This window comes from Tachyglossus aculeatus, chromosome 17 (genome assembly GCF_015852505.1).
Source record: "Tachyglossus aculeatus isolate mTacAcu1 chromosome 17, mTacAcu1.pri, whole genome shotgun sequence".
In the NCBI taxonomy this organism is placed as follows: domain Eukaryota; kingdom Metazoa; phylum Chordata; class Mammalia; order Monotremata; family Tachyglossidae; genus Tachyglossus; species Tachyglossus aculeatus.
The window spans coordinates 10,815,867-10,831,583 of record NC_052082.1 but is presented as its reverse complement, the minus strand read 5'-3'; the positions used below and the strand labels follow the sequence as shown (position 1 = coordinate 10,831,583).

General features: G+C 46.6%; 1 protein-coding gene across 1 annotated transcript in view; it reads left to right on the top strand.

Moving 5' to 3' along the window:
* Positions 1-13,189, top strand: part of SCARB2 (scavenger receptor class B member 2) — a 71,886-nt gene extending 58,697 nt beyond the window's left edge. The window contains exons 10-12 of the mRNA XM_038759127.1: positions 926-977; positions 7,118-7,276; positions 12,482-13,189. Coding sequence (XP_038615055.1) covers positions 926-977; positions 7,118-7,276; positions 12,482-12,523 — 253 coding nt within the window. The 3' untranslated portion in view covers positions 12,524-13,189. The remainder of the gene's footprint in view (positions 1-925; positions 978-7,117; positions 7,277-12,481) is intronic.
* Positions 13,190-15,717: the final 2,528 nt, after the last annotated feature.

Sequence of the window (15,717 nt, the reverse complement as noted above, 5' to 3'; positions counted from 1 at the left end):
GATGAAAAGTGGCCCTAATCTATTTTGAGAAAAAAATGGTATTTTTCAAGCGCTTACTACGTGTCAGCCACTTCACTTCTCTGGGCCTTAGTTACCTCATCGGGGACACGGACTGTGTCCAGTTTGATCATCCTTCCCCGTCTAGACTGTAAAGTCGTTACGAGCCGGGAACGTGTCTGCCAATTCTGTTGCCTCGCCCTCTCGCAAGCGCTTAGTACGGTGCTCTACGTATAATAAGCGCTCAGTATATACTACAGATTGATTCTACTCCTCTTCAGGGGGCCAGAGTGAAACTCATCGGCGTCCCTTAGTCTGTCTTCTTTGGAAACAACCTCCTCATCTCCCAGCTGGCGTTGGGAAGCGTCAGGGGACGGGGCGAAGAAGGGTCTCATGTCACAGGGTCTTAACCCTCCCCATCTCCATCCTCCAAACCTGGAGAGCCCAGCCTCCCTGCCAATTAATAATAATAATAATAATAATAATGGCATTTATTAAGCGCTTACTATGTGCAAAGCACTTTTTTTGTTTTTTTTTGATGGCATTTATTAAGCGCTTACTACGTGCAAAGCACTGTCTAAGCGCTGGGGAGGTTACAAGGTGATCAGGTTGTCCCACGGGGGGCGCTCACAGTCTTCATCCCCATTTTACAGATGAGGGAACTGAGGCACAGAGAAGTGACTTGCCCAAAGTCACACAGCTGACAATTGGCAGAGCCGGGATTTGAACCCATGACCTCTGACTCCAAAGCCCGGGCTCTTTTCCACTGAGCCATGTTGCTTCTCTAAGCGCTGGGGAGGTTACAAGGTCATCAGTACAGTGCTCTGCACATAGTAAGCGCTCAATAAATACGATTGATGATCAGGTTGTCCCACGGGGGGCTCCCAGTCTTAATTCCCATTCCGCTTCTCTTTTTTTCTTTGTTCAGTGAAACGGGAAACATTAAAACCACCCTCTTCCCCGTGATGTATCTGAATGAGGTAAGTTTGGAGAGACTTTCTGGGATGCGGGTAGGGACCGTCTCTGTATGTTGCCAACTTGGACTTTCCAAGCGCTTAGTCCAGTGCTCTGCACACAGTAAGCGCTCAATAAATACGATTGAATGAATGAATGAATGATGTGTCTGGAGGGAGGCGGTGTTTTTTGCATATGGATTTTGAGCAGGATGCATCTCCCTGTTGTTTTTTATAGTATTGGTTAATCAATATAATAATAATGATGGCATTTGTTAAGCGCTTACTATGTTTCAAGCACTGTTCTAAGCTCCGGGGTAGATGCAAGGTGATCAGGTTGTCCCACGTGGGGCTCACAGTCTTCATCCCCATTTTCCAGATGAGGGAACTGAGGCCCGGAGAAGTGAAGTGACTTGCCCAAAGTCACACGGCTGACAATTGGCGGAGCCGGGATTAGAACCCATGACCCATGACTCCCAAAGCCGGGCTCTTTCCACTGAGCGTTTGCTATGTGTCCTACATGCTGGAGTATTCATTTCATTCATTCAGCCATATTTATTGAGCACTTACTGTGTGCAGAGCACTGTACTAAGTGCTTGGAAAGTGGGTAAGTCACTTAACTTCTCTGCACCTCAGTTCCCTCATCTGTAAAATGGGGATTAAGACCGTGAGCCCCCCGTGGGACAACCTGATCACCCTGTAACCTCCCCAGTTCTTAGAACAGTGCTTTGCACATAGTAAGCGCTTAATAAATGCCGTCATTATTATTATTATTACAATTCAGCAACATATAGAGAGGGTCTCTACCCAACAACGGGCTCACGGTCTAGAAAGGAGTAAATACAAAGTCATCATTCATTCAGTCATATTTATTGAGCGCTTAATGTGTGCAGAGCACTGTACTAAGCGCTTGGGAAGTACAAGTCGGCAACATATAGAGACGGTCCCTACCCAACAGCGGTCTCACAGTCTAGAAGGGGGAGACAGACAACAAAACAAAACATATTAACAGAATAAAATAAATAGAATAAATATGTACAAATAAAATAAATAAATAAATAGGGTAATAAATCCGTACAAACATATATACATCTATACAGGTGCTGTGGGGAGGGAAGGAGGTAAGACGGGGGGGGGGGATGGGGAGGGGGAGGAGGGGGAGAGGAAGGAGGGGGCTCAGTCTGGGAAGGCCTCCTGGAGGAGGTGAGCTCTCCCACATGGGGCTCACAGCCTTAATCCCCATTTGACAGATGAGGGAACTGAGGCCCAGAGAAGTGAAGTTGCCTTCTCCCAAAATCCGTCCCTTCCACTGCACATCCAACCACTTGGGGCTCATAGTCTGAACCCCCATTTTACTGATGAGGCCCAGAGAAGTGATGAGGCCCAGAGAAGTGAAGTGACCAGCCCAAGGTCACACGGCAGAGAATTAGAACCCGGGTCCTTCTGACTCCCAGCCCCCGGCTCTATCCACTAGGCCACACTGCTTCCCAAGAGTCCCGGGATTTTTAGACTGTGAGCCCACTGTTGGGTAGGGACTGTCTCTATATGTTGCCAATTTGTACTTCCCAAGCGCTTAGTACAGTGCTCTGCACGTAGTAAGCGCTCAATAAATATGATTGATGATGATGATGAAGTGGTGATTTTACCAAAGTGGGGCTCACAAAACTACCCCAACTCACTGGGGACTTGTTCGACGCCTACGTTCTGGCAAACTCCAGAACCAGATAATAATAATAATGGCATTTATTACGCGCTTACTATGTGCAAAGCACTGTTCTAAGCGCTGGGGGGGATACAAAGTGGTCAGGTTGTCCCACGTGGGGCTCACAGTCTTCATCCCTATTTTACAGATGAGGGAACTGAGGCTCAGAGAAGTGAAGTGACTTGCCCAAGGTCACACAGCAGACACGTGGCGGAGGCGGGATTCGAACCCATGACCTCTGACTCCAAAGCCTGGGCTCTTTCCACTGAGCCACGCGGCTTATTTCTCCCAGCCCTGATGATGCCGAAATCACAGAAGGCGGGCCCTTCTGTGAGGTCAGTCAGTCAATCTTAATTGAGCGCTTACTGTGTGCAGAGCAATGTAATAATAATAATAATGATGATGACATTTATTAAGCGCTTACTATGTGCCAAGCACTGTTCTAAGTTCTGGGGAGGTTACAAGGTGACCAGGTTGTCCCTTGGGGGGCTCCCAGTCTTCATCCCCATTTTACAGATGAGGCAACTGAGGCCCAGAGAAGTGAAGTGACTTGCCCAAAGTCACACAGCTGACAACTGGTGGAGTCAGGATTTGAACCCATGTTCTCTGACTCCAAAGCCCGTGCTCTTTCCACTGAGCCATGCGCTTGGGAGAGCAAAGTGTATCAATATAGCATATTCCCTGCTCACAATGAGCTTACAGTCTAGAATTAATAACAATAATAATGTTAAGTGCTTACTATGTGTCAAGCACTGTTCTAAGCGCTGGGGTAATAATAATAATAATAATGGCATTTATTAAGCACTTACTATGTGCAAAGCACTGTTCTAAGCGCTGGGGAGGTTACAAGGTGATCAGGTTGTCCCTCGGAGGGCTCACAGTCTTCATCCCCATTTTCCAGATGAGGTAACTGAGGCCCAGAGAAGTGAAGTGACTTGCCCAAAGTCACACAGCTGACAATTGGCAGAGCCGGGATTTGAACCCCTGACCTCTAACTCCAAAGCCCGGGCTCTTTTCCACTGAGCCACGCTGTTTCTCTAGACACAGGCCAGTCCGGTTGTCCCATGAGGGGCTCACAGTCTTCATCCCCATTTTACAGATGACGTCACTGAGGCCCGGAGAAGTGCAGTGGCTCGCCCAAGGTCACATTCTCCGTCATCCATTTGTGGATTATCCGGGTTCCTTTGGCCCCCCGGCCCCCATCCTTGGCCTCTTGGATTTTTGCCATCTCCCCTCTAACGACCCATCAATCAATCAATCAGTGGTATTTATCGAACACTCCCTGCGTACAGAGCATTTATTCATTCAGTCGTATTTATTGAGCGCTTACTGTGTGCAGAGCACTGTACTAAGCACTTGGGAGAGGACAGTAGAACAAAGTCGGTAGACGCATTCCCTGCCCGCAGCGAGCTTACAGTCTAGAGGGGGAAACGGGCATTAATATAAATAAGTAGTTCATGAAATATCATTAAGCGCTTAGTACAGTGCTCTGCACACAGTAAGCGCTCAATAAGTACGATTGATTGATTTATAGCTACGTCCAAAAATGCGCCCTCAGCACTTTCTCCAAAGGAAAGGAGGGAACACGCGCTCCATTTTGCCGCTCAGCAATTCCGGTTAGAAGTTGGTGGGGAAGGAGGCTATTTTTAGATGATCTCTGAGTTTCAATTCCCCATATTGTCACCGTGCTTTTCCCATAAGGAGGTAATAATAACCGTGCTATTTGTTAAGTGCTTGCTATATCTGCCAAGCACTGTCCCCGGCGCTTAGAACAGTGCTTGGCGCATAGTAAGCGCTTAACAAACACCATCATCGTTATTATTATTACTAAGCACTGGGGTAGATACAAGATAGTTAGGTCCCTCAAAGGGCTCACAGTATAAGTAGGAGGGAGAACACATATTAAGTCCTCATTTAGGAGATGAGAATTGGTTCCTGACAAGCAGGCAGGGAGATTATTATTATTATTATTATTATTATTATTATTATTATTATATTAATAATGATTATTATCATTATTAATCTAAGCACTGGGGTAGATGCAAGACAGGGAGATTATTATTATTATTATAATTAATAATAATAATCTAAGCACTGGGGTAGATAAAAGACAGTTAGGTCCCTCACAGGGCTCACAGTATAAGTAGGTGGGAGAACACGTATTAAGTCCTCATTAAAGAGGTGAGAATTGGTTCCTGACAAGCAAGTGTGGCAGGGAGATTATTATTAATAATAATCTAAGCACTGGGGTAGATACAAGACAGGGAGATTATTATTATTATTATTAATAATCTAAGCACTGGGGTAGATACAAGACAGTTAGGTCTCTCACAGGGCTCACTGTATAGGTAGGTGGGAGAACACGCATTAAGTCCTCATTCAAGAGGTGAGAATTGGTTCCTGACAAGCAAATGTGGCAGGGAGATCATTATTATTATTAATAATAATAATAATAACAATAATCTAAGCACTGGGGTAGATACAAGACAGAGAGATTATTATTATTATTACTACTAATAATAATAATGTAAGCACTGGGGTAGATACAAGACAGTTAGGTCCCTCACAGGGCTCACAGTATAAGTAGGTGGGAGAACACGTATTAAGTCCTCATTCAAGAGGTGAGAATTGGTCCTCATTCAAGAGGTGAGAATTGGTTCCTGACAAGCAAATGTGGAGGGAGATTATTATTATTATTATTATTATTATTAATAATAATAATAATCTAAGCACTGGGGTAGATACAAGACAGGGAGATGATTATTATTATTATTATTATTATTACTACTAATAATAATCTAAGCACTGGGTAGATACAAGACAGTTAGGTCCCTCACAGGGCTCACAGTATAAGTAGGTGGGAGAACACATATTAAGTCCTCATTCAAGAGGTGAGAATTGGTTCCTGACAAGCAAATGTGGAGGGAGATTATTATTATTATTATTATTATTATTATTATTATTATTAATAATAATAATAATAATAATCTAAGCACTGGGGTAGATACAAGACAGAGAGATTATTATTATTATTACTAATAATAATAATAATCTAAGCACTGGGGTAGATACAAGACAGTTAGGTCCCTCACAGGGCTCACAGTATAAGTAGGTGGGAGAACACATATTAAGTCCTCATTCAAGAGGTGAGAATTGGTTCCTGACAAGCAAATGTGGAGGGAGATTATTATTATTATTATTATTATTATTATTATTATTATTATTATTACTACTACTACTACTACTAATAATAATAATAATCTAAGCACTGGGGTAGATACAAGACAGGGAGATTATTATTATTATTATTATTATTATTACTACTAATAATAATCTAAGCACTGGGTAGATACAAGACAGTTAGGTCCCTCACAGGGCTCACAGTATAAGTAGGTGGGAGAACACGTATTAAGTCCTCATTCAAGAGGTGAGAATTGGTTCCTGACAAGCAAATGTGGAGGGAGATTATTATTATTATTATTATTATTATAAATAATAATAATAATCTAAGCACTGGGGTAGATACAAGACAGGGAGATTATTATTATTATTATTATTATTATTGTTATTATTATTATTACTAATAATAAAAATAATCTAAGCACTGGGTAGATACAAGACAGTTAGGTCCCTCACAGGGCTCACAGTATAAGTAGGTGGGAGAACACGTATTAAGTCCTCATTCAAGAGGTGAGAATTGGTTCCTGACAAGCAAATGTGGCAGGGAGATTATTATTATTATTATTATTATTATTATTATTATTATTATTATTATTATTATTATTAATCTAAGCACTGGGGTAGATACAAGACAGGGAGATTATTATTATTATTAATAATAATAATAATTTAAGCATTGGGGTAGATACAAGACAGGTCCCTCGCAGGGCTCACAGTATAAGTAGGTGGGAGAACACGTATTAAGTCCTCCTTCAAGAGGTGAGAATTGGTTCCTGACAAGCAAATGTGGCAGGGAGATTATTATTATTATTATTGTTATTATTATTATTATTATTAGGGACCGTCTCTATCTGTTGCCGACTTAGTACAGTGCTCAAGCGCTTAGTACAGTGCTCTGCACACAGTAAGCGCTCCATAAATACGATTGAATGAATGAGTGAATGACTTGTACTTCCCAAGCGCTTCGTCCGGTGCTCCGCACACGGTAAGCGCTCAATAAATATGAATGAATGAATGACTTGGACTTCCCAAGCGCTTCGTCCGGTGCTCTGCACACGATAAGTGCTCAATAAATACGATTGAATGAATGAATGAACGATTTGTACTTCCCAAGCGCTTCGTCCGGTGCTCCGCACACAGTGAGCGCTCAATAAATACGGTTGAATGACTGAATGAAGAGATGAGTGCGTCTCCCGAAGCTCCCGTCCCGCACCCTAAAGCCTATTTGTCCCACGTAAGTCACCAAGGCGACTACTCCCCTCCCACCCCGTCTCTGTCGCCGCAGAGCGTCCTGATTGACGACGAGTCCGCCAGAAAGCTCAAGTCGGTGCTCAACACCGTGATGGTCGTCACCAACATCCCATATATCATCATGGCCCTGGGAGTGTTTCTGGGACTGCTGTTCACCTGGATGGCATGCCGAGGGCAAGGATCCATGAATGAGGTGGGTACGATCCAACCCGGTTCTCGGATTCCCTGCTCCCGCTTCCTGGAAAGGTGGGGGAACACTGGCCGGAGAGGATGGAGAAATGGCCCTCGCAATGGGCATCTACTAGATGCTTTCATAATAGTAATAATAATAATGGCATTTATTAAGCGCTTACTATGTGCAAAGCCCTGTTCTAAGCGCTGGGGAGTTTACAATAATAATAATGATAATAATAATAATGATGGCATTTGTTAAGCGCTTACTCTGTGCAGAGCACTGTTCTAAGCGCCGGGGCGTATACAGGGTGATCAGGTTGTCCCACGGGGGGCTCCCAGTCTTCATCCCCATTTGACAGATGAGGGAACTGAGGCTCAGAGAAGTTAAGTGACTTGCCCAAGGTCACACAGCAGATGTGGTGGAGGCGGGATTGGAACCCATGACCTCTGACTCCAAAGCCCGGGCTCTTTCCACTGAGCCACGCTGCTTCTCTTAAGGTGATCAGGCTGTCCCACGGGGGGCTCACAGTCTCCGTCCCCATTTTACAGATGAGGTCACTGAGGCCCAGAGAAGTGACTTGCCCAAAGTCACCCAGCTGACAAGTGGCGGAGCTGGGATTTGAACCCGTGACCTCTGACTCCAAAGCCCGGGCTCTTTCCATTGAGCCATGCTGCTTCGTCCGTTCGTTCATTCATATCTGTCGAGCTCTTACTGGGTGCAGAGCTCTGTACTAAGCGCCTGGGAGAGGACAGTATAACAACATAACGGACACATCCCCTGCCCACAGAGAGCTTACAGTCTAGACAGGAATTGCTCGATAAATCCGATTGAATTATAGAGGGGGAGACAGACTTTAATATAAATAAACAAGATAAGGACGCTGGAAGAACACACCAAAGAAGTCCAAGATTAGAGATGCAGCGTGGCTCAGTGGAAAGAGCCCGGGCTTGGGAGTCAGAGGTCGTGGGTTCAAATCCCCGCTCCGCCACTTGTCAGCTGTGTGACCTTGGGCAAGTCCCTTCACTTCTCCGGGCCTCAGTTCCCTCATCTGGAAAATGGCGATGAAGACTGTGAGCCCCCACCGTGGGACAACCTGATCACCTTGTAACCTCCTCGGTGCTTAGAACAGTGCTTTGCACATAGTAAGTGCTCAATAAATGTTATTATTATTATTATTATTATTATTATTATTATTCTCTGGAACTCAGTTCCCTCATCTGTAAAATGGGGATTAAGACTGTGAGCCCCCCCGTGGGACAACCTGATCACCTTGTAACCTCCTCGGCGCTTAGAACAGTGCTTTGCACATAGTAAGCGCTCAATAAATGCCATCATTATTATTATTATTATTATTCTCTGGGCCTCAGTTCCCTCATCTGTAAAATGAGGATTCAGACTGTGAACCCCCCCGTGGGGCAACCTGATCACCTAGTAATCTCCTCAGCGCTTAGAACAGTGCCTTGCACATAGTAAGCGCTTAATTGATGCCATCATTATCCCTGCCCTTACACTTAGAGTTTGAATGGGGAAGAGTAAAACATCAATTGATAACATTTATTGAGCACCAAGTGGAAAGCGTGGAACTCAGCCTTTGAGTACACAGCGCGTGAGAACATCTTCTAGACTGTGAGCCCACTGTTGGGTCGGGACCGTCTCTATATGTTGCCAACTTGGACTTCCCAAGCGCTTAGTACAGTGTTCCGCACACAGTAAGCGCTCAATAAATACGATTGATTGATTGATAGGAGAACATAGTGGCTAAACAAATAAATAATAATAACCACGGTATCTGTTAAGCGCTTACTATGTGCCAAGCAGCACTGGGGTAGATACAAGGTAAGCAGGTTGTCCCACATGGGGCTTACGGTGGTAATCCCCATTTTCCAGATGAGGGAACCGAGGCACAGAGAAGTGAAGCGGCTTGCCCAACGTCGCACGGCAGACAAGCGGCGGAGGTGGGATTAGAACCCGCGTCTTCAGACTCTTTCCACTGAGTCACGCTGCTTCTCAGTAACTTGCGAATAAACAGATGGTTGCCTGAGTGCTCAGGTAGCTGATGGGGAAAGTCACAGAAGGGCCCTTGGAAGAGGTGATAATGATTCAATCAATCAATCAATCGTATTTATTGAGCGCTTACTGTGTGCAGAGCACTGGACTAAGCGCTTGGGAAGTCCAAGTTGGCAATATATAGAGACGGTCCCTACCCAACAGTGGGCTCACAGTCTAAAAGGGGGAGATGAGTCAGTGGTAGTTATGGAGCTAAGGGTGGTATTTAGTAAGACTTGGGAGCCAAACACTGTGCTACGTGCTGGGGTAAATCCATCAATCATCTATTTATTTATCATGTATTTATGGAGCACTTTCTTTCATTCATTTGTATTTTTATTGAGCCGTGCTGTGCGCAAAGCAGCGGGGTAAATCCATCAATCATCTATTTATTTATCATGTATTTATGGAGCACTTTCTTTCATTCATTTGTATTTTTATTGAGCCTTGCTGTGCGCAAAGCAGCATGGCTTAGGATTTTTACTGAGCCTTACTGTGTGCAAAGCAGCGTGGCTCAGTGGAAAGAGCCCGGGTTTTGGAGTCAGAGGTCATGGGTTCTAATCCCGGCTCTGCCGCTTGTCAGCTCTGTGACTTTGGGCGAGTCACTTCACTTCTCAGGGCCTCAGTGACCTCATCTGGAAAATGGGCATGAAGACTGGGAGCCCCACGTGGGACAACCTGATCACCTTGTATCCCCCCCAGCGCTTAGAACAGTGCTTGGCACATAGTTAGTGCTTAACAAATACCATTATTATTATTATTACTAAACACTCGGGAGAGTACAGTATAACAATAGACAGACATTCTTTGCCCACAATGAGCTTACAGTCTAGAGCGCGCTTACTGTGTGCGGAGCACTGTACTTAGAGCTTGGGAGAGTACATCAGAGTGCTTAGAACAGTGATTGGCACATAGTAAGCGCTTAACAAATACCACTATTATTATTATTATTATTACTAAGCACTCGGGAGAGTACAATATAACAATAGACAGACATTCTCTGCCCACAAGGCGCTTACAGTCTAGAGCGCGCTTACTGTGTGCGGAGCACTGTACTTAGAGCTTGGGAGAGTACATCAGAGTGCTTAGAACAGTGATTGGCACATAGTAAGCGCTTAACAAATACCATTATTATTATCATTATTATTATTATTATTACTAAGCACTCGGGAGAGTACAATATAACAATAGACAGTCATTCTCTGCCCACGGTGAGCTTACAGTCTAGAACGCGCTTACTGTGTGCGGAGCACTGTACTTCAAGCTTGGGAGAGTACATCAGAGTGCTTAGAACAGTGATTGGCACATAGTAAGCGCTTAACAAATGCCATTATTATTATCATTATTATTACTAAGCACTCGGGAGAGTTAAATATAACAATAGACAGTCATTCTTTGCCCACAGTGAGCTTACAGTCTAGAGCACGCTTACTGTGTGCGGAGCACTGTACTTCGAGCTTGGGAGAGTACACTGCATCAGAGTGCTTAGAACAGTGGTTGGCACATAGTAAGTGCTTAACAAATACCATAATAATTATTATTATTAGTTGGTAAACACCTAAAGGATGATCAGGTGGGACACTATCTCTGTCCCACATATTAGGAAGGGAAAATAGGGATCCTATTCCCTGGAGTACATAGCATAAGGAAAACACGGGAGAATGCAGTGACTATACAAATAAATCAATAACCCGTGACTGAACAGATCGATACATGAGTGCTCAGGTGGCAGATGGGGAAACTGAGCCCCAGAGAGGTTAAGTGATTTGCCCAGGGTCACACAACTGGCAAGTGGCGGAGCGTGACGGAGAAGCAATCAATCAATCGTATTTATTGAGCGCTTACTGTGCGCAGAGCACTGGACTAAGCGCTTGGGAAGTCCAAGTTGGCAACATATAGAGACGGTCCCTACCCAACAGTGGGCTCACAGTCTAAAAGAAGCGGTGTGGCTTAGTGGACTCAGAGGTCGTGGGTTCTAATCCCAGCTCCGCTCCTTATCTGCTGTGTGACCTTGGGCAAGCCACTTCACTTCTCTGGGCCTCAGTTCCCTCATCTGTAGAATGGGGATGAAGACTGTGAGGCCCACGTGGGACAACCTGATTTCCTTATATCTCCCCCAGCTCTTAGAACGGTGCTATTGCTCTATTTATTTTACTTGTACATATCTATTCTATTTTATTTTGTTAATATGTTTTGTTTTGTTGTCTGTCTCCCCCTTCTAGCCTGTGAGCCCGCTGTTGGGTAGGGACCGTCTCTAGATGTTGCCAACTTGGACTTCCCAAGCGCTTTGTCCAGTGCTCTGCACACAGTAAGGGCTCAATAAATACGATGGATTGATCGATTGCTCGGCACACAGTAGGCGCTGAACAAATACCATCATAATAAGGAGTTGAAACTCGGGTCTCCCGGCCTCCTCCTAGCCTCCCGCTCTTTCCACTAGGACTCTGGAGCGGGGGAAGGATGTTGTTGGGAGAAACAGCTCTGCCTCCCCCTTTTAGACTGTGAGCCCGCTGTTGGGTAGGGACCGTCTCTCTGTGTTGCCAACTTGGACTTCCCTAGCGCTTAGTCCAGTGCTCTGCACACAGTAAGCGCTCAATAAATACGATTGATTGATTCATCATCATCATCAATCATATTTATTGAGCACTTACATGTGCAGAGCACTGGACTAAGCGCTTGGGAAGTACAACTTGGCAACATAGAGAGACAGTCCCTACCCAACAGCGGGCTCACAGTCTAAAAGGGGGAGACAGAGAACAAAACCAAACATACTAACAAAATAAAATGAATAGAATAGATATGTACAAGTAAAATAAATAGAGTAATAAATATGTACGAACATATATACGTATATACAGGTGCTGTGGGGAAGGGAAGGAGGTAAGATGGGGGGATGGAGAGGGGGACGAAGGGGAGAGGAAGGAAGGGGCTGAGTGTGGGAAGGCCTCCTGGAGGAGGTGAGCTCTCAGGAAGAGAGCTAGCTTGGCGGATGGGCAGAGGGAGGCCATTCCAGGCCAGGGGGATGACGTGGGCCGGGGGTCGATGGCGGGACGGGCGAGAATGAGGTACGGTGAGGGACTTGAATGGATAAAAGCTTCATCCCTTGGAGCGGGACGGGGGAGCCCTCCTGGAGACCGTCCGGTCCCAACCGCCGTCCCTTCCTCCTTCTGGATTTAGGGAACGGCCGACGAGAGAGCGCCGCTCATCAGGACTTCCTAAGGCCCCGCTCCGGCCCCGTGGAGGCAAGCGAAGGCCGCAGGCTCCCCGTTCCGGGCCTCCGCCCACCGAGCGGCCTCCCTCGGTCTTCCCGGGCCTCGTGGCGGACGGGGGGCGCTCAGTTGGGCTCCCTCCCTCCGCCACCCGCCGGCGGGTTCGGTGGCCGGGCCTCGGCCGTCGACGACGACGACCACCCCGCCGCTCGTCGTGGCAGCCCCGGCGGAAGGCCCCGCAGCCCGCCGTCTCTCTCTCCGTCCGTCTGTCTGTCTGTTTCCCTGTGGCTCGGTAGGTGTTTAGCAAATAAACCCGCCTCTCGGGTCACGGGGCGCTCCATAAATCCTCGTTCCCGTGTCCCCACTTTTCCCGTTAGAGACCCTCCAACCCCAGCTCAGCCAAACCCCGTCCGTCGCCCGCACCTCGCTTCGCATCTTGACGCGATCAGGGTAGCCGAGCGGTCTGAGGCGCCGCGTTCGGGTCCCCGCTTTCCTCTACTTGTCCTTCCCAAGCGCTTAGTCCAGTGCCCTGCACACAGTGAGTGCTCAATAAATACGATTGATTGATTGATTGATTGATTGGAGGCGAGGGTTCGAGTTCCACTCCTGACATCGGCGTGGCTCAGTGGAAAGAGCGCGGGCTTGGGAGTCAGAGGTCGTGGGTTCTAATCCCGGCTCCGCCACTCGTCAGCTGTGGGACTGTGGGCAAGTCACTTCATCATCATCATCAATCGCATTTATTGAGCGCTTACTGTGTGCAGAGCACTGGACTAAGCTCTTGGGAAGTACAAGTTGGCAACATATAGAGACAGTCCCTACCCAACAGTGGGCTCACAGTCTAAAAGGGTCCCTTAACTCCTCTGGGCCTCAGTTACCTCATCTGTAAAATGGGGATTAAGACTGTGAGCCCCATGTGGGACAACCTGATTACCTTGTATCTCCCCCAGCGCTTAGAACAGTGCATGGCACATAGTAAGCGCTTAACAAATGCCAAAATTATTATTATTATTATTATCATTATTATCCCATTTGAGAAGCAGCGTGGCTTAGCCTCAGTTAGCTCGTCTGTAAAATGGGGATTAAAACTGTGAGCCCCACGTGGTTCATTCATTCATTCATTCAATCGTATTTATTGAGCGCTTACTGCGTGCAGAGCACTGGACTAAGCGCTTGGGAAGTACAAGTCGGCAACAGATAGAGACGGTTCCTACCCAACCATGGGCTCACAGTCTAGAAGGGGGAGACACAGACAACAAAACAAAACATGGAGACGGGTGTCAAAGTCATCAGGACAAATAGAATTAAAGCTATATTCATTCAATCGTATTTATTGAGCGCTTACTGTGTGCAGAGCACTGTACTGAGCGCTTGGAAAATCCAAATTGGCAACATATAGAGATGGTCCCTACCGAACCTTGTATCTACTCTAGCGCTTAGAACAGTGTTTGGCACCTAGTAAGCGCTTAACAAATACCATTAATATTATTATGATGATGATGATAATGGTATTTGTTAAGCGCTTACTAGGTTCCAAGCACTGTTTTAAGCAGCGAAGGGGATAGGAGGTTATCGGGTTAGACACAGCCCCTGTCCCGAGTGGGGCTCGCGGTCTTAAATCCCCATTTTACCGATGAGGGAACGGAGGACCAGAGAAGGGAAGCGACTTGCCCGAGGTCACACAGCCGATAAGTGGCGGAGCCGGGATTAGAATCCAGGTCCTTCCGACTCCCGGGACTGGGCTGTAGACACTAGGCCATGCTGCTTCCATCTTGGTTTCTTCTTCCTCCCTGATGGGAAAATAGACTGTAGCCCCCTCCATCTCCCACCACCTAAGAGAAAGCGAGCGCTAAAACGTGCACATGTCTCCAGGACGAGGCCTGAAGCAGCCCTTCCCCTTGGCATTACCCATAAATAATAATAATAGTGCTTGTTAAGCGCTTACTATGTGCCAAGCACTGTCCTAAGCGCTGAGGTAGATACAGGCCTCCCCTTGGAGGTGGGGGGAGGAGGCCAGTAGATGGGCATTCATTCATTCATTCATTCATTCAATAGTATTTATTGAGCACTTACTGTGTGCAGAGCACTGGACTAAGCGCTTGGGAAGTACAAATTGGCAACATCTAGAGACGGTCCCTACCAAACCTTGTATCTGCTCCAGCGCTTAGAACAGTGTTTGGCACCTAGTAAGCGCTTAACAAATACCATTAATATTATGATGATGATGATGATAATGGTATTTGTTAAGCGCTTACTAGGTTCCAAGCACTGTTTTAAGCACCGGAGGGGATAGGAGGTTATCAGGTTAGACACAGTCCCTGTGCCGAGTGGGACTCGCAGTCTTAAATCCCCATTTTACCGATGAGGGAACGGAGGACCAGAGGAGGGAAGCTCACAGTCTAGAAGAAGAGACCAAGTAGGAGCTGAAAATGATGACAGGGGAAAGGGGCAGCCGCATGCGAGAATTTTGGCTTCCCCTCATGGCCCCGGCTATCGATGTCACATCCGGAAACGGGTGGGAAATGGGGAAATTTTTGAGCTGCCCGAGACCTGCGTAGAGAAGCAGCGTGTCTCAGTGGAAAGAGCCCGGGCTTTGGAGTCGGTGGTCATGGGTTCCAATCCCGGCTCCGCCAATTGTCAGCTGGGTGACTTTGGGCAAGCCCCTTCACTTCTCTGGGCCTCAGTGACCTCATCTGGAAAATGGTGATTGACCATGAGCCCCCCGCGGGACAACCCGATCACCTTGTAACCTCCTCAGCGCTTAGAACAGTGATTTGCACATAGCAAGCGCTTAATAAATGCCATCATTATTATTATTATCTCCTGGGGAGAGGGGGGGTCTCATCATCATCATCACGTCTTTTAGACTGTGAGCCCACTGTTGGGTAGGGACCGTCTCTATATGTTGCCAACTTGGACTTCCCAAGCGCTTCGTACAGTGCTCTGCACACAGTAAGCGCTCAATAAATACGATTGATTGATTGATCAAGGTATTTATAGAGCAGTTACTATGTGCAGAGCACTGCTGAATGACAGAGCTGGTAGACACGTTCCCTGCCCACAGCAAGCTGACAGCCTCACCGCTGCATCCGACAGAGAGGGGGAAGAGGGTCGGTTTTAGAGGGGGCTGGGGTGTTAGGCAGGGGCTCCGCCTGGCCTGAGACCCGCACCCCAATTCTTTACGAGTGTAGCAAGAGTCTTAAAAGC